General features: G+C 37.9%; 1 protein-coding gene across 2 annotated transcripts in view; it reads left to right on the top strand.

The window, feature by feature from the left end:
• Window positions 1-18421, top strand: part of LGR5 (leucine rich repeat containing G protein-coupled receptor 5) — a 90788-nt gene that overhangs the window by 22362 nt on the left and 50005 nt on the right. For both annotated transcript variants that reach the window (XM_068669198.1, XM_068669197.1), the window contains exon 2: window positions 14063-14134. In XM_068669198.1, coding sequence (XP_068525299.1) covers window positions 14063-14134 — 72 coding nt within the window. The remainder of the gene's footprint in view (window positions 1-14062; window positions 14135-18421) is intronic.

Genomic DNA, 18421 nt, shown 5'->3' with positions numbered 1-18421 from the left:
GGAGACCTAGCAATTGGGAGAGCACTGACCAAAGTCACCTACCTGAAGATGAGATCAATCTGTCTAGATTTAGCTGTCTATGCTAAGAGCTCGAAAGCCTGTTTCACATGTAGACAGCTAACTTAGGGGTGTTAGGAGCTGAATCCCAGTCTCAGAGCTCAATGCAATTGCCTAAACGTAGGTAGCTATTGCACTTGAGTTGACTTCATATATCCTGCCTGGCTTCAGATGTCTTTTCAAAACAGAGGGTCTTGTCGTAGGTCATAATGTTATACCTGCCAGGCTCATGTGGATGTCTCAGGTAACCAAGGATACTTCAGGTGACTGTATATGCCTATGCTTAGCCAATTAAATTGAGATTCTATTATTTAATGTAGCAGTAGGCTGGAGCTTCATTTTGATGTTTTCACATACCTTTCTCTTGTCACTCAAAATACTTCAGGCTATCTGACATGTCTCTCCTGGGATAAATACGAAATGGCCTCTACAGGAAGCACACCCCCTACTGTGGGGAGAGTTGCTTGGAAGCCAGGAAGGATACCTTAACGCATCTCAAGATGTGACCCAGAGATAAAAAATTGGGCCTAGCTTACTTTTAATCAGTGGCATAGTTCCTCTGATTAAAGTACAAAGTCTTTTCAGTTGATAACAAAAAATGGAGAGGCACATGTCCACAAGAGTTGATTGTAAGATAGACAAAAGCAGCAGATGCAAGGTGTGGCCTTCATGCATAGTTGATGTAATTTTACATACGTAAATACTTGACTAAGATTTTCCCCTTCGACAGTTCCTGTAGGAACGGGTAATCAGTGTGTATCCTTGTGAGGGGTGTCCAATGAATTTCACTGATCCCCAGTTTGGGTGTTCTTGTCATTCACAGTAAATCGTCCACTATGGTGAAAAGGTCTATTTGCTCAGACACAGAGATCTATCTGGATCAGGGAAAAATTGACAGGGATCTGTTTTCCTTTTTGCCTAGGATTGGGTCACTGGCACCTCTTCAGATTTTGCCTGGACTCTCCAGTGCATGATCTCATTCTGTTTTTCTTCTTTTCTATGATGCATAAACATTTTGACCTGATTATTTTAACAAGTAATAATAATAATGATGATGATAATGCTTTGTACCCTTCAAAATGGTATTACTTATTGGATGCAAAAATGCAAAATGTCAGAAAGGAGGTAACGTGGACCTTAATAGGACATAAGAACAGCTTAAATAAAAGTGTGTGTATGAGAGGAGCAGAGGATATGAGGGCTTAAAGCCTGTTTGGTTTGTTTGGAGAAAGCTAAATCAATATGGTATTACTCTAAAATATGAACATGAGGCATTGTGTAACATAAATTATTAAACCTCATAAATGTATAATTTTTTTATAAAATACTATGAGGTAGAAATGTTGAACTATGATTATTATGAAGTTCTTATCTTAACTTTTAATATAAAACAAACAAAAAGTCTCCTGACATCTGATTAAGGGAAATTTTAGACTGTTTCATTAGATGAAGCAATCAGGTTGTGCTTTAATCAGTTTCATTGTTGAATTGGAAGAAACATACCGTCCACTCTTAAAATAGTAATGTAATTGTGAAGTTGTCAGTCTGGGGTTCCTATTTGAACTGATTACACTTGATAAAAATAACAAGCCATGACAAATAGAGGGGCTAGGTTTCAGTAATTCACTAAAGAATGTCTCTACCAAGTCTTTGTGGCAAAATGTCTTGTTTGCAGGACAAATGCAGAGTTGAAATAACAACCCATGAATACCACTGGTGAAATGGCTATGTACACAAGGTGAATGCTAAAGTTTTCCCTTCTGAATGGACCTTTTAATCCAGGCATTATCTAGGCTCTGAAAAAGTCTTCAGTGGCCTTACGTACAGATTAATGGGAAAAGCTGAGACTCGGAGTTGGGCTATTTGCAGAAACAGTTTTCAAGATTTACTGATGGTTGACAAATGCCATTTAAGCTTTCAAAGCCATCAATATGCTATTGAAAGGGATTTAGAGGGAAATCCTCCCACTATAGAAGACGAGGACTTTGAAGGATCTCGGTGGAAGCCCTTGGTCTCCCCACCCCTTCAAACCTTTCACTGGCTTCCTTCAGCATATAGAGCCCTGAAACGCGTGGCTATGGGAAAGGGGGGGGAGGTCCCTTTCAAGGGCGTTTGTATATAACCGAATGTGCCAATCTGCTTTTGTTCAGCCATGAGAACTGAATAGAAGTGTTTCCAGAAAAAGTCTCTTGTGCTCATGGTCAGCTTTTCAATGGGCTTTCTGCTAATAGATTTTTAATATGTGAGCTGGAAATGGCGAAATACAAGTTTGAAAATTTTATTGAATTGAAAAATTGCCCAGAAAAGACTCTCTGCCCTATAGCATTTGCTAATGATGCAACCATTTCCTTCTTTAGCACTGGCTTTTAAATAAAAGTAACCTCATACATTATACATGTGACAAGACAAATCACCTGAGCGTTCAGTTTAATTATTTAAAATAATGTCCTGTCTTTCCTTTCTTTTTTTTTTTTTTTTTTCCACAGACATTTTAAAACCTGTTTCTCTGTCCTTTCTTTTCACTGGTTATTTAAAAGCTCATTTTCAAACCACATGCCTTTATTAAAAATGTCCATTATGGGATTATGTTAGAAAAAAATAGACCTTAGACTATCGCGTTTTTGTTAAAGTGGTTTTAATTTAGGATCAGGATGGCTTGAAGTCCTCGTTTTTTTCACATGTTGTGCTGGATCTGTAGGAATCAAGGTGAAAATTGTGAAGATCTTGGTAAAGCTTCAAAAGTAAAAAACTGGCAGAACCCGCCAGAGCCCGCAGCCTTTTAATTGCAGCAATATTAATGCATGTGGAGCCATGCAGTGCCATCTTCTTCAACCTGCTGCAAGTACGTGAAAGTGCTGTGATCCAAATTGTTCCAAAGTATTGGTTCATCTTCACCCAGAAAGAACTGTAGCAATACAGATGATTGTGAATAGACCTTCTGCTTTCCTGGTGGAGCCGACTGGAAAGCTGAACCGTATGTGAGGCAAAAATTGAGCAAAGGCTTGCGAGGAAGAAGGGAAAACCAAGAGAACCAGCAAATTGCTTTGGAAAGAGAACACCAGGGATTAAAACACATGTACCCAAACAACTGAAGCAGCCATTACAACCAAACCAGAAAAGAAATAAAGGCTTTAACAGTGAAGAATATGCAAGTCAAATAAACTGAGATAAACCATATACTTATAATTTTGAACCTCCTCACTTAAAAAAAAAAAAAAAGTACAGTCATGATTCTGTCTATAGCAAATATGCCACCTTCCTCTCCTCAGTGACCCAAACCAACAGCATTCTGTCTTTAACTCAACAGATGTTAGAAACAATAAAATAAGAGCCGTAAAAAAATGGGTAAAAATCCTCCTGGTGAAGCCAGCTGTAGGTATTACATTCACTACTCCAGGCAAAGTGATTTGTTGTTGCATGATTTCCACGAAATACTCTGAAATACTGCCTATTGGGTAAAGCTGGCGTTAGACACCATGGGCCTGGGACGACGTCCTGCTCCCATGGGAGTCACTGGGAGTTTTGCAGCCAACATCAGTGGAGCCAGGTGTTCACCCCCAGGCGCTGCTCCAGTGCTGACATTGACTTGCTGTGTTAAAAGTTGTAAGACATGTAAATAATAGGACGACTGATTCTTTCCAGCATTTTTATGGCATTTGGAATAGCTAAAGAAAAGAATCTTGGAAAGTTCATTTCATGTGCAAAAAAAAAAAAAAAAAAAAAAAAAAGAGCAGAAGAGACAGGTGCAGTGAAGGGAACACACATTGCATGTGTGCACACAGGTGCAATAGAGTTGGCTCTATTGCCAACTGTTGCTAGTAAACTATTGCTAGTTTACATTTGTTAAAGTTTTGGTTTGGGTACTGGTGTTTTATAATATCATTCTCTATTTATCTCCAAGAAGACCCAGAACTGGTATTTCAAACCTGAAACTAAGACGTAGCAGCAGATGTGACTGAACAGTACCGATTGATGACTTGCCCTGAAGAGATTTTCTGTTGGTCGTAGTAACAATGACAAGAAGTGGTGGGTCACTGACCTCCAAATGAGGTGGCCAAACAGCAGAATATGTAAACACTGCAGATAAAAGGAAGGAAGCTGGGATCATTTAGTCTAGATTGGAGTCTGCTGGCTCTACTCATACTAAGTGTTAGCCCAGCTGTTCTCAGTGGAAATAGTCCTGAAGTATTTTGCCTGCATGTGTTAATTCTGCAGCTATGATTCCATTTTATTGGAAAGGGAAAGAAATTGTCCAAAGACTCTTCCGTACAAGAAGGAGCACAACCATTTTCCCTGAAGATTGTGCTGGTATAACCACATGAAAAACCCATGCCAGCCCTGTCCGACACATGTGAAGTCTCTACTGGATTTTTCTCCTTGGCATTGTACGTTAGTGCATGCTCAGCCCTGCTCCTTGCCCTGAGTACCTTAGAGCTAGCTCAGGTATCTCAGTGCTCTGCCGATCTGAAGGGCAGCTGTTAGGTTACAAGCAAACAAAATGTGAGTGGAGCAGGTACACGTAATATCAGTATAGGATTAAGGATTTGTTGTCTCTGTAAATTCAGACTATTTTATAGTAGCCCATGTGAAAGTATCCCACAATGAGGGAATTTTGAACACCTCAGGCAAAAAAAATGTGACTTGCTGGAGAAATGCAGTGTTTTGAAGTGCATTATCTTTGTAAGAATCAAGCTATAAATAGTTGCTGGCACTTACTATTGCAGAAGTTTTGGTATTCAATCTGTCAGAGAAAAATCTGACAGCTCTGTCATTCCACTGAGCTCCACAGGAGGTGTTGTAAGAGGCTGTCAGCCAGCCACAAGCTGGCAGATGCGGAGGCCCTATTGTGTTTCAGCAAACAAGGTTTGTTAGACATAAAGGGCAAATGCATGTGTAAAAAAAAAATCCACAACTTTGTATATCTGAAGAAGACTGAGGATATTTGCATCCTAGGTATAAGATCACCCTGAACTGCTCTAAGCCAACACGGCCAAATGAAAACAAAACCAAAAATAGGAACAAAAAATAGTTCAGCTTCACCTTCCTTATTTGTTTCTCCTCAACACTTTTGCTTGTGGCGGCACAAACAGCAACGCAATCAACCAGCTCAGGAAAGTGATTTGGATTAAATCCAGTTTTTATTTTCCTGCTGGAATTGTTTGAATCCAGATCTGTTGCCAGCCTTGGTCCAACAGCATCCTTAAAAGGAATGGATGGTGCTGGGGTGAGGGATCAGGAGCAATTCATTTGGTGGCAAAGTTGGCTGAAACCATGTGTGCTGGTAATATGGCATCCATTGCATTGTCTGTGCAATAAAGATAAGATTCTGTATTATTTCAGCTATGCAACAACACAAATACAGTGAAATAACTCAGAGTAGAGCTCTAGCTGTTTTTATACAGCACAGCATCATTTTCTCTGATGAAACTCAGATTACTCTTCAACAAGACAAGGTACAGCTAAAGAAGAATAACAGAAGTGACAGTGCTGTGTTAAAACAAACCCAATTATATACCACCAGTGCGTAGGAAATGGGAACCATGCAGAATAGGAACAGTGAAGAAGCTAACCAGGGTTTCACTGAAAACTCCTCTGAGATAAGTTACGACCAAAGAGGTGGACTCAGTTTTGCCAATTGAAGTTTTTGCCATTTCTTTTACCAAGCCAGAATTTCACCCAATCTCATGTATGTCTACACATTGTGGTAAACCAGCTTAGGAATACCAAGTTTACATCTAAGACAGCTGCTACCTCACATCACACAGAGTAACACTGTGCAGAGACCCTGCATTGTGAAATTAGGACAGTTGTAGCAGCATCCTGCTCTAGCAGGGATAATTAGCCATTCTGAGAGCACCTAGCATGGTAACGTAGCTCCCAGCTCTGGACCTAGCTCACTCATCTACACCCAGGGGCTCTCCGCACTGTGCAACGTAGCATTTTGTATTTCCTGCTCTAAGTGCAGGTGCACAGATTGCCGGATGCACAGACTTACATCATCACAGTCAGAATGGGCTTGCAGTAGATGCTGTCAAAGCTGTTTACTTTTGAAGTCTTCAAATCTGTGCTATGGAATTGAGCTAAGGCAAATTATGGCCAGCAGAAGTTATTTACAGCGTATCTTGTTATGAATTAAATCAGGCTGATCCTGATTCATTTCCATCCTCAGCAGCCTCATGGAAGTAATATTGGATATTTTGGCAAAAATAGGTATTAAAACTGATTTGTGTATTATATAGTCTCTGCCATGCATACCCTCCATTTGGGTAGTGAGTCCAGTTGGCTCTGTGGCCCATAATAGTCTAGGAAAATTTTTCTTGATGGCTTTAGACCTTTATTTTGGGTTTTTGTCTATACTCAGGTAGCTTTTGAATTCGTTTCTGCCACAGTCCAGGTGTAGTGTGCTAGTAAGCAAACTATTCTGTACTTTATAGAACAGCTTCATTGTATTGAGTGATGAAATTATAAACCTAGAAGTAAAAAGAGACTGGGCCTACATTTTCTAAAATGGATGACTGTGCCACTTCGGCAAAGAAATAAAGGGGGGCAGGAGACCACGACGTTTTCCTAAATATTTGTCATTTTTGTATCAAACAGTTGTAAAAATAAGCAAAACCTGGAGTTGCAGGAAGTATTCTGAAACTCGGAGACATCAAGATGTTTTTTTTCCTAAACTTTGTCACTTCTAACACATAACTTTTCTGAAGTTAACTGCACTGTCCTACATCCAAAGTGAGATAAACAGTACCTGGTAAACAAACAGGTGATGATAAAGAACAGAACAAACATTCTAGTAGTCTTCTTCATAAATTGCAATAAAAGCTGATGTGTTTTCTTGTTGTTTATTGTCTTCAGTATTTGAACAAGATAAATGGTGTCTGCAGTTCTCATATAACCTATTTGAATTAGCGCAGCAGAAACAAGTAATAACTCATAAAGCAAAAACACGCTAAGGCAATCTGTGGGCATGGGAGAAAGAGGAATTCCATTCAGGCCTCCTTTAATTGCTCCTGCTAGCTCCCGTGTTATAAAATATTCCTTTAGATATTTAAGCTGTAAATTATGTGAGTTAAGTACAGTAAATGATTGACACGTTGGAATGTTCTTGTAACTTATCCTGGTAATTATTACTTACCAAGCTGAGTCTTCAACGCCAAGTGAACAGCCATGAATCAGCTTTGAAAGTAAATGGATAATTCCATCCAGGGAGCATTGTGAATTTGATATACAAGAAAAACAGAGTGCAGGAATCTTTGTACCTAAAATAAAATGTCAGGTACTTGTCAGATTAATTCAGCACTGTGTGTGTTTGATCTGATCTTTGATCTTTACTTTCTTTTTGACCCTAATTGTTTGCTCTGCCCTGCTCCCTCTGCTGGAGTCTTGGATAAACTGAATGGCAAAATTGTTTCCTGAAAAGATTAATCATGCACGTACTGTTTGCTTTACAAATGTTCTGCAGTCTAGATCTAAGCAAGCCTTTGATGGCTGTTTATATGACAGAATTGCCTACCATGTTCAGGAATAATGTGTGCTGTTTAAAATGGCTGTGATACAGAGCTGCTTCCATAATAAACCAGATTTTGCTGTCCTAGACATTCGAGCATCCCAGTGACAGATACAAGGAAGTTCAAATTTTGACCACAGCATTTTGCTAGATCGTGTTGAATCCAGCAGCGTGGTTTGCCTGGATCCATTACTGAGTGCTCACCCAACGGGTTCCATGTCAATAGGCAACAGCAGAGAAGTGTGGATGAAGACCTCCTGACCTGGCTGGATCACTACAGTTCAAGGCACCAGATCCTTCCAGTAGATAGCTATTTACAGTCGCAAATCTTATATCTTCTGTAAGCAAACTGCATTGCTGGAAGTTGCACCACCGGTGTGTGGAAGGAAGGGAAGGGAAGTGCACGGGGGTCAATAGGGCTACTAGCCCCAAACTAGCATAAAGCTCTTGGAGAGGGGCTGACACACATACTTACACTACAGGGTCTGTTCTTATGTGACCACACAACCTCATTTGCTTTTTCCAGGGTGTGTTTTAATACAAAAGTGTTGGGTCTCTGGAAAGAGCAAACTTCAAAGTGAAGTCACAAAAATTTTTTGTAAAAACTGAGTGACAAGCAACCTTGTTTTAGCTTTGCATCATCTCCGTATTAATGTATACAATGAGATCAGTTGCTGATAAGTTGCAATTATGAGTCATACTTCGTGGGATAATGACATCTTAAATATTTAACTTTAGCATTGGTCATGATTAATGTGCATACAAAATATGCACATTATTGTCATTTGTTGTCGACTACGAATACACTGATGGGGTGGTTGCCTGCTACATGGGATGTCTGTTACAGATCTCCCTCTTTACTGCTTCTTCTTTTATACCTACCACTTCTTTTTTTCCGGAAAATTTTTCCAAACAAAAAGATTTACTGCTTGAAATGTGAATCACTTAGTGCAAATTCATATCTTAATCATAGTTTTACCATGGAGTCCTTCAAAGAACCACAGGTGCAGCTTGCAGCTAGCTGTGAGAAGAAATGCTGCAAGTTAATCGTCAGGAAGTGCTTCCAATGCTTATTGCTCTGCCCTGTGCTTCTCTGCATGGCTGTATTAAACATGGTAGCACATGCCTACCAATTTGTATATCGATTTTGAAAGATAATATAATCTAGGACTGTTGGAATGAAAATATGCTCCTAGTTGGGTGTAGCTGTTTTGTGAGGCTGTTGACAGCTTGTGCATCACCATTGGGAAGACAGCAGTGTGAATGCTGCAGGGCAGACAGTGGGATCTGATGGAAAGGGACAAACCATCATCAGAATTCTTCTATGGTGTATATAAAACCTGCTGATGGACTGTGAGCATGTCACTTCACCATTAGGTGTCTTAGTTTCCTTTCTGTGAAGCGATGGTAATTATTCTTCTATATATTTATGGAGACCCTTGAATGAAGACGTGCTATAGGAATTTATTTGTAAGAAATAGGAACATCTACTACAGTGTTGGCAAATACATGTAGATTTATCTCCTTTAAGTCACTGCAGCAGATGAAGTTATTTTTAATATCCATAGTGAAGCAATTGCAGTAGTAGACAGCAGGCGCTTAATAGCTAGCACATTCCTCCATCAACCAGGGGAGCTAGTAAAGTGTCCTGCCAACAGTGAGAGTGAGAGTGCTATGTTAGAAAGACAGCAAGGGAACAGCAGTAGCAATTCTCACCCTTTTTCATTATATTGTATTACTACATGTAAGATAATGTCCAGTTTTGCTGTAAATAGATTAAGGAAATGGCCTTAGTGTAGGAGCTGTTCCCAGCTTGTAGGAACGTAGTGCATTCAGTCTGTTGCCAGTGTTTTAATGTTAGTGCTTTATCTTTCAAAGGCTGCCTTAAAAATAATTCTTAATACATCTTGTTGGGACGAGGCAGGCCTAGAGAAAGCATAACTAACGATCCTAGTAGTGAGGCACGATCATTTTCTAGAAGTTAGGTTCCAACTGTTAATTAATACTGGATTATTGTATTAGCCCTGTGATGGTAGAAAAGTTTGTAATATTTAGTATAATAGAAGTATAACCTAGTAATAGATGAACTGTAGGAGCCTTGTATATATGCCAAGACAGATTTTGTTCTCCTTTAAAGGACATAAGAACAACGTGGAAAACAGATTCCAAGATGAATAGTCACTGAAACATCTTTTGTAATAACAGCTAATAACAGGTTAGTAACTTGGCCTCCAGACTCGTCCATTATATGTTAAGAACTGGTTCACTTAACTTATTTTACTGGCTTTTGGGAACTTATGGTGAACTACTTACCTTTAAGATGGTAACTGGATATTGTTTTCAGTGTGTATGTGCACAGATAACAAAAGTGGAAGTGGGAGAGGAAGACCTGTTGTATTTACCTTTCTGGACTCTGTTTTGCAAATGCTCAGATTTTTTCTGTATAGTCACCATGAAAAAAGAAAAAGAATAGATGTATGTTGCAGTTTGCAATATTCTCCTTCCTTCAGAGATAATCTGCCATAGTACTTTATGATTTCATCACAGGTAGGATTCCTTTCTCAAGTCACAGCCTGGTGATTGATTGGCACAGAGTATAATTAAGATACCATTATAGCGAGCCATGTTGCCAATGCAGTCATTGAAGCAGATCTTTTTTATCTTCTGACAAGATAAAAGTATCAGTTGCTGGTATGTTGATTTTATGGTCAGCAGTTGGAAACAGGCTGCAGGAATGCTGCTTGGAGAAGAAATGATGCGTTCATTTGACTGTTCAAAATAGCCTATCAGCTTTCCAGCACAGTTCTTCGGCTTGTGGGGAGGTTGATTTTTATACGTGATGATCTGATGTTATTGCTATTTACAATAGGGGCATTTTAAGACCCAGAATGTACTCTTAATGATGCGGGTCTTACTGACATCAGTGGGATTTATGGGTGCTTTAGCGGTGGAATATAGAAAAAGTTGTGTTACATCCTTATTAAAGATTTTTCAGTATTCTAATAATTGTAAGTTTTTCATCACTGTAGCCTGTAAGACTCTACTGAGTTGGACAAGAAACAATTGCAGTTTCAGCGGTTTTGATTTTGCTGAGTACACACGCACACGCACACAAGGAAAACTGGAGAATGTATCTGATATAAAAACCGAGTAGTTCCTCTGGGGATAGTTGAAGACCTTGATTTTAACAATTTTTCAACATTACACTACAAATCCTGATGTGCAAGCCACCTTTCATCCCCTTCTCTTTTTTAGTGCAAGCAAATGACTGATTTTGACAGGCTAGTACTGAAAAGAGAAATCAGAAGACCTGTTTGATGCACTTTTTGGAAATACAGCATTGCAGGTGCAGGACATAAGACATATCAATCACAGTTGTTACAGTTTTTCATAGTAATAATATATAAGCCTACAATTTACCAGCTTGCTCTTTCTGGCTGTTAGCTGTGCTTGATCTAGCTAATGGACATAAATCTCATCCTAGCTATGTCTTCTTGGCAATAGGGTAAAAAGGCTGGCAAGTTTTGCTGAGAGTCTCCTTCATTTGTCTCTGGAGAACTATGAAGAATTTCTACTCAGCAGCCCAAACTTTGCAGCATTGCTCACATGAGATTCAGTGGCTGACTGCATTGCATCAACTCTTTTTGTTTGTCTTGCTTCTCTGTACATCACTCCAAAAGTAGCTCTGGGTCATGAGACTTCTCTCCTAAGTCCCTCAGTTCCTTCAGTGAACAAAAATTGGATGAAATGCATCCATTCTGACCCAGAAGAGTCTTCTGAGCCTAAGAACTATAAGTGCAGACGAACTGCTTTGCCAGTGCAAGCTGTGTAAGGTTTTTAGAAGAAGGAGTTATCTAATCAGCCAGTTGGTACAGCTGGGAAAAGGAAAGATTTTTGATTTTTGTGTCTGAAAGTTTCTCGGTTTTTCCAGATGTATCTGTTAGCCTAATCAAAAGATATTACTTCTCCCTACAGCAGTCTTCCTTAGATTCTTAAACCACAACAACACATTGCCAACATGGACTGCAGTAGTCAGTATATTAGTTACCAGTGTGTTAAAAACTAGTTTGGAAAGATGTTACTGAACAAATCTGGAAGTAATTTCTGTTTATGAGAAAGTTGTTAAAAATAAAAACAATATGTATAGATAACATATAGATGTCTTGTTCCACAAGAATACCGTTGTATTTTATGTTTCAAGAAAAGAATAATTTGGGAAAAAGAAAAGAAGAAAAAAAAAAAAAAAAAAAAGGAACCTATTTAGCAAAGCAGGATTATTTAACTAATGGGTTTTAAAAGAGCTAGCAACTACTGCAGTGTAGACTGGGAACAAGAAAAGGTTGTCTTCCGTCATATGATGAAGAACACATACTTCATCATATAAGTGGAATCTGAAAAGGAGACTAGGACACTGGAATTCACTGCTGGTAACTCCACCTCCACATCAAAAGATGTATTTAAGAAAAACATTTATTGTTGATTTTCTCATTGTGCATCAAAGCATGTAATCAAAGTGGCCTTCTCTTCTTCTGATCATCTTAAGATAATAGAGGGAGCGTGGTCTATAGATCGCTTATGACGGGTATCATCAGATATGGGTCAGGAGCTGGGAGACTTGGGGTTCCGTGGATATCAGAAAAGTCCTGTCTACTACTAGTGGGAATTAATATACTATAAAAACAGGCTTCAGTTATTCCTGGTCAGACAGAGCACTGATTAATGCTGTTTTTACAGAGTGCCCTAAATACGTGTCTATCTGAAGAAGAATCACTCCCACCTTCAACCAACTCTGGCTTTTTAAGCTTAAAATGTGATTTAATGTGTTTGCAAAAAAACATTAAGATATATGTTGAAAATTTCACAATCAAAACAATGTTAAAATATCATTTTTATCTTCATATTCAGTAGTACATGATTCACTACCTGGGTGAGTTTTTATCTTGCCAAGTAAATCCATGTATTTGTTCCTTTGCCAGAATAAATCCTTTGAGCCTTTATCAAAGTGAAAGGGTAATAACCTGCTAAGCTGTATGAAAGAATTAGGTGATAAAGTATTACAGTAAAGAATGAATTTAATAAGTTCACAGTTCTGAAATTATACCTTGATTCTGAAGTGGATGCAGAAACCTTACCCTATAGTGATTTGATAATTGTCGTGAAGTATTAACACATTTCTTTTATTTCAAAATCTCTACGTGACGTATGTTTTTAAATTGCACATTTTAAAATTCAGCAAAAGATCAAACATCAAAATTAACAATGCTGACTAAAAACATTTATTCTGTAATGTGAAACAGACTGTGAGTAATAAGAACTGGATGGAATAGGAATAAGACCCCTACCCACCAAAGTACAGATAACTTCTTTACCTTTTGAGCTCTCAACAGCTGGAAAAAATAAAGTTATCCAACTACTACCCAAAGTCGCTAGAATCTATAAATGCTGCTACAAATACATATATTTGAGTAGATTGTTTTAAATGATCACATAACATTTGCATAAAATATGAAGTTCTCTAATATTTTTAACAGCGTCTACAATAATTTTGACATAGTTGTGTAAGTCGTAACTTGCAGGTAAAATTTTGTTATGCAGCCTGTTTACAGTTTTTATTCTTAATGCAAGTCAATTGTAATGATAGTATGGGGCTCGGAGAAGACAATGGAAAACAATGAAGCAACACCTTAGGAATAAAAAGGTATTATATGAAATTTAGTCTAAGATGTAGCCTGAATGAGCTCTGACAGAGCTGCTATGGCTGGTTGTTTCCTGTGCCAGGAACTACCGTGGAACCCCACCAGGAAGTGTGCTACAGAGCAGGATCACATTACACCCTTGTTTTATGGTTCATTTCACTTATTTAATGCAATTTGAGAACCTGCAAAAAAAAAGAGCACTCTAGAAAGGGGATGTTTATTATTTGAAAATATGTCCTTTCTTTGGCTCAAGTGAGTTGGGTTTTGGGGACATCTAAGGTACCTGAAGTAACACAAGGAAAACCAACAGAACCAGTAGGTTGTGCAGCAAAAGCAAATTTTTTCCATATTCATCAAATGTAAAGAATTGTGCAGATAGTTTGTATCTGTGCACTTTTGCTTGTCTACTTTCGTATACCAACAGTGTGCTACAATGCAATAACAACAACGAAAACCGTAGTAGTTTTCCTTTACTGCTCCAAATAAATTTTAGTACAGTACAGTGGTTTATTAAAATTATGTAGGCTAACAGGGCTGTTTAGTATTCCAGCTTGATTTATAGAGCATGATAAAACATTCCAAAGTCTTTGGAAACAAGAAACATGCTATAGCCTGTGTTGGTTTGACAAAGCTATTTTCATAGGAAAGTAGAATGTTTAAAGTGCTAACTAGATAATGATTCATCAATCCTGGCAGAGGAACTAATTTTTGTTAACGTAGTACTTAAAAATGTGTGGAATGAACAGCTGGATACCACAGTTGTGGCATGCCATACTAAGTCTCTGTCTGTTTTCCCCTACAGTGATCTCAGTATGAACAACATTACTAAGCTGCCCTCAAACCCCGTGCACAATCTCCGCTTCCTGGAAGAGCTGTAAGTATCATTGTATCCTTGATGGGCATAGTCAGCACTAGACACATTCCTGTGTTTGTCTCTCATACTTACTGTGGGAACCAGATAAAACGGTGCAGGAAAGCTGTCAGCCTGACACTTTTGGCACATGCGGAAACACTTAGTTGAAAAAAACGATTGCTTGTGATTCTGGAAATGAACTTATAAAAGAGTTACCAAGAGGCTACAACTTCTCTAGGCAGGACAGAGCCAAACAAATTAAAATTTTTAAACAAGGACTGCTTAAAAGAACTGGATTGCTTTTTGGAAATAGCTAAGCAGCAGGATATTAAAAGTTTGAATACTGGCTCATGTTTATTAAAATCGCAAGTAAAGCAATAATCAAAACCAAAACCTGCTGCCTCATTCTGCCTGTGTCAAGGACAATTGAGTCCACATTTCGTAGTATCAATGCTTCTTGTCCTAATTGCTTTTAATTACAGTTTCCTTACTCTTAAATTTAGCATCCCTGAAGGCTGACTGTAAAACGCAGAATCCTTCAAAAAGCTTAGTTACGCTATCTACTACATTCACCGAGGGGAAAAACTGTGCTGCAAAGACTAGCTGATCAAGCACAACATCAAAAGAGGAATGCTGTTTTGAAGTGATGGTGACTAACCAAAAGTGAAAAGTATTGTGCTTTCATGAGACCTGGATTTAGCAGTGACCCTAGTTACAATGACCCAAGCTTAAAAGAAAATTTAGGTTCCTGAGGAGTGGTTGAGACTCTAAATGATGCACCACAGCTCTTGTGGGAAAAAAACCTAGCACCTGCATTTGCATGAGTACCTCTAAAAGTTGATTAAAGGAACTGTGTAAGCATCTAGCCTATTATGAAACATGCTTTATAAGCTTTTAAAAGTGAAAGCCTTCTTTTCTCTAGCAAGTTTAGCTGCTAGCACACCATAAACTCCACATAAGATATGCAAAGTCATGATTCTGCCATTCTTGCAAAGAGTCTGTTTTAAGTTATGGAATGTGCATGGTCCTCTGCAATTTAAATGTCCTTTAGGTGGCTATTGCACTGATGACTTTTGGTGTCCTTGCTAACAGTCATTTGAATTTTTCCACCTGGTCTCTCCAACTGGCATAAATGGGAAAAAAAATTAAATTAAAACCATTTTGGTGATACTGAGATTGAACAACACCTTATTTGCAAGCAGGTTTTTCTTTTCTGTTTTCTATTTTTCACCTTTTATATTCTTGACTGTCTTATATTTATGAATGGCAGCATTCGCATTTACAAAGCATTATTTCTTTTAATTCTATCTTGTCCTTCGCGTATTTCCTGATGATGATCCAAATAGCAAGACTTACATCACTGTTTGAGAGACTGTTCAGCAGTCTATGTCATCTTTCTGGTCAATAACTCTAAAACTCTACTGGGTCTACGTTTTCCACCTTAAACATTAAACCACTATCCCTCTCTTCCAAATTCTGTATTTTCATTTTTTCACCACTGATAGTACCAGGAAAATATTTCATTGTTGTGTTTTGCCATACATGCCCACTGTCAGCTCCTCCATTTGTTTCACACGAGTTAATCATTCTGATGCTGTTTTGTGACAGCCTTCCTGTTCGTATTCACTTTCCAAATAACCATAGAAAGGTGAAGCCTTTGAAGATGTGAGGTAACTGATTACCGGTTCTTAAGGCAAATTCAAACCCAATGTGCTGAGAGCGTCTGTGGTGTTCAGAGCCACATAATACAATTCAGTCTAGTATTACTCAGAAAAAAAGTATAGACAATAGAAAGGGAATTGGATATTCAGTTTTGAAGTAGGGAGTAACAACCGCTGTAGTTCCCATGCTCCTTTCGTACTCGTTTTTGAGCAGTGACCATAAAATTATTTTGCTCATCCAGGCATTACTGCATGATTTTTATTCCCAGCTTACCTGGAATTTCTGTCTTGTTAATGTTACTCAGCTACATAAATGGGACAACTGTAAAACCTAACTTGGTCTGTAATACAGACATTGTAAAATAAGATTTTACAAGATCTTTAGACCAAAGCGATGTCTCCGTGAGGTTAAAATGCATCTCAGAAATGGCCACCCACTCTTTGAAATAGAAAAATAGCAGGAGCTTAAAAATGCATTTTCTAGGGCTTTTTAATGTTGAAAAATGTGTTAGTAATCCCTTTATTAGAAGCCTAGTTCAAAAAGCTGATAAAGGCTAGCAATTGATTCACTGAGATTTAGCATAGATGTTATGTCCTGGATCTGTGGTTTGGCAATACTTACAGGTCATTAACCAAAAAGAGCTGAGATTTTATTAAGAGAGTCAAAGTAATTTTTTTGACTCCAAAGAAGGGATGTATAAGCCAGGTCTGTTGAGCTAATTCTGACCGTCTAGGCTGACTCTGATCCACTCTTCCAGCCAAGGTTAGACACGTCTGCAAGCAGCATTCTTGCAGTTGTGACGATCATGCCTGGTATTTATTGATCACATACATATTGAAACTATGCTGCCTCTTCCTCCTAAAATCTTGGAAAACATCGTGTTACTTTGAAAACTGAACTGTTCCAGCCCCTAAAAAGTTTAGTTTTGAGCAAGATCTTCTGTTTGTGAAAATGATGGACCTTTCAGGCCTTTCAGGACCATCATTTTTTCTTAAAATGCATATGATAGAACTCCCACCAAGAAAAAAAATGTGCTTCAGCTTCTTGATTATCAGCAAGTTGCTTTGCATGGACTTGTACACCATTAAGTAAAATTCTTCATTATAAATTCAGAATAACAGCAGATATTTATCAGTATGACTGAGCCCAAGACTCAATCCTGTGTGTTTTTCTAGATGTATGTCATTCTACATCGTGTTTAGTATGTCTGTATTAATAGAGCAATAAGTTAGAGTATTGCATTAAAAAAAAAAAAAAAAAAAAACTTTTTAGAAAGTGTACAGAATTACCTAGGCTAGGGCTCTTAAGAGTTTAACAGACAACTCCCTCTGAATGTAGACATATCATTTTGGGATTACTAACACTTCAAAGCAGTGCCTGAAACTGTTTTATTTTATAAATTAATATCTCTGTGAAGAGTGAGGAAGAAAGCCAATAATCATTTAAAACTATTTGAAATAGACTTAACTACAAATATCTCCAACTAGAATTATCTTCACATATAAGTATAAATACATGTATCCTATATAATAATATAAATATATATGCATACACACATATATACAAAGCTTTTATTTCAATTCTAAACACAGGAACACTCCATAGATGAGCAAAACTCCAAGTAATTTTTAGGTCATTGCTGTTTTTCAACAAATTAAATATTATAACAAAGAAAGGAACAAAAACAGGATTGTTTTATTGCATTTATTTTACCTACAGAGTAAGACCATTTAACAAAATCAAGTGAGAAAGTCATCTTAAATTAATTGTAACCTACATATAGATACAGTAAAGTTTACCAAAACACATTATTTCTTAAAAAAAAAAAAAAAAAAAAAAAAAAAAAAAAACTTGTAGAGAATTACATACATGTCCACAGTTTCTTATCTGTCCACAGTGCCTTTAAAATGGAACTTATTAAAATACTGAAGTGCAGAATTATAGATACAATGCAAAACAGACATATTTTGCAACCCTCACCATCATTTGTGTGGAAATCCCTCCATGTTGTGGTCAAGCAGCCACTGTATATATGAAAATGATGTCCTAAATAACCAGGCATAGTTCATTAACATCTGTTCTTATTTATTGTTTTCCTTTTGCTTCTCTGTCTGTTTGCTCTCTCTTCCTGCAAAAAGGTTTTCAAAACTGCTGGTGGGAATTAGGTGTTCTTTTCCCCACTGCCTTGGAGTGGTGGGATTGAGCTATCTAGTCATTTGTGTCTTTGAAAACTGAGACCACCGGCTTCTGGGGTCATATACCATCTTTATTTTCATGCTGATACAGGCTCATTACGGCTAGCACTGAAAAATCGTTCTGCTCTTCTTACTATTATGGAACTTGGTAGTAAATATAAGTGCTGCAGCCATAGTCCAAAACATTTTGGAGAAAGTGAGGGAATGTTAATTTACTTGAACATACTTTGGACAAGATGCTTAAATAACAAAGTCTTTCCCAAAGAATAATCTGCTTAGACTTAGAAACCTCCAAGGCAAAAAAGGAAAAATACCTGCAATGGACATGCACATCAGAAGTAAAAATAGGGTATCAGCTAGTGCCTTAAACTGTCCACACACATCCTTCCGATGTCACTTAAATATCAGTTTTATGGGTTTTGCACAGCAGGTTTTACGGGAGCTGTTCCTG

The sequence above is a fragment of the Anas acuta genome, chromosome 1 (genome assembly GCF_963932015.1).
Source record: "Anas acuta chromosome 1, bAnaAcu1.1, whole genome shotgun sequence".
NCBI classification, from domain to species: domain Eukaryota; kingdom Metazoa; phylum Chordata; class Aves; order Anseriformes; family Anatidae; genus Anas; species Anas acuta.
This window is presented reverse-complemented; position numbering and strand designations above follow the sequence as displayed.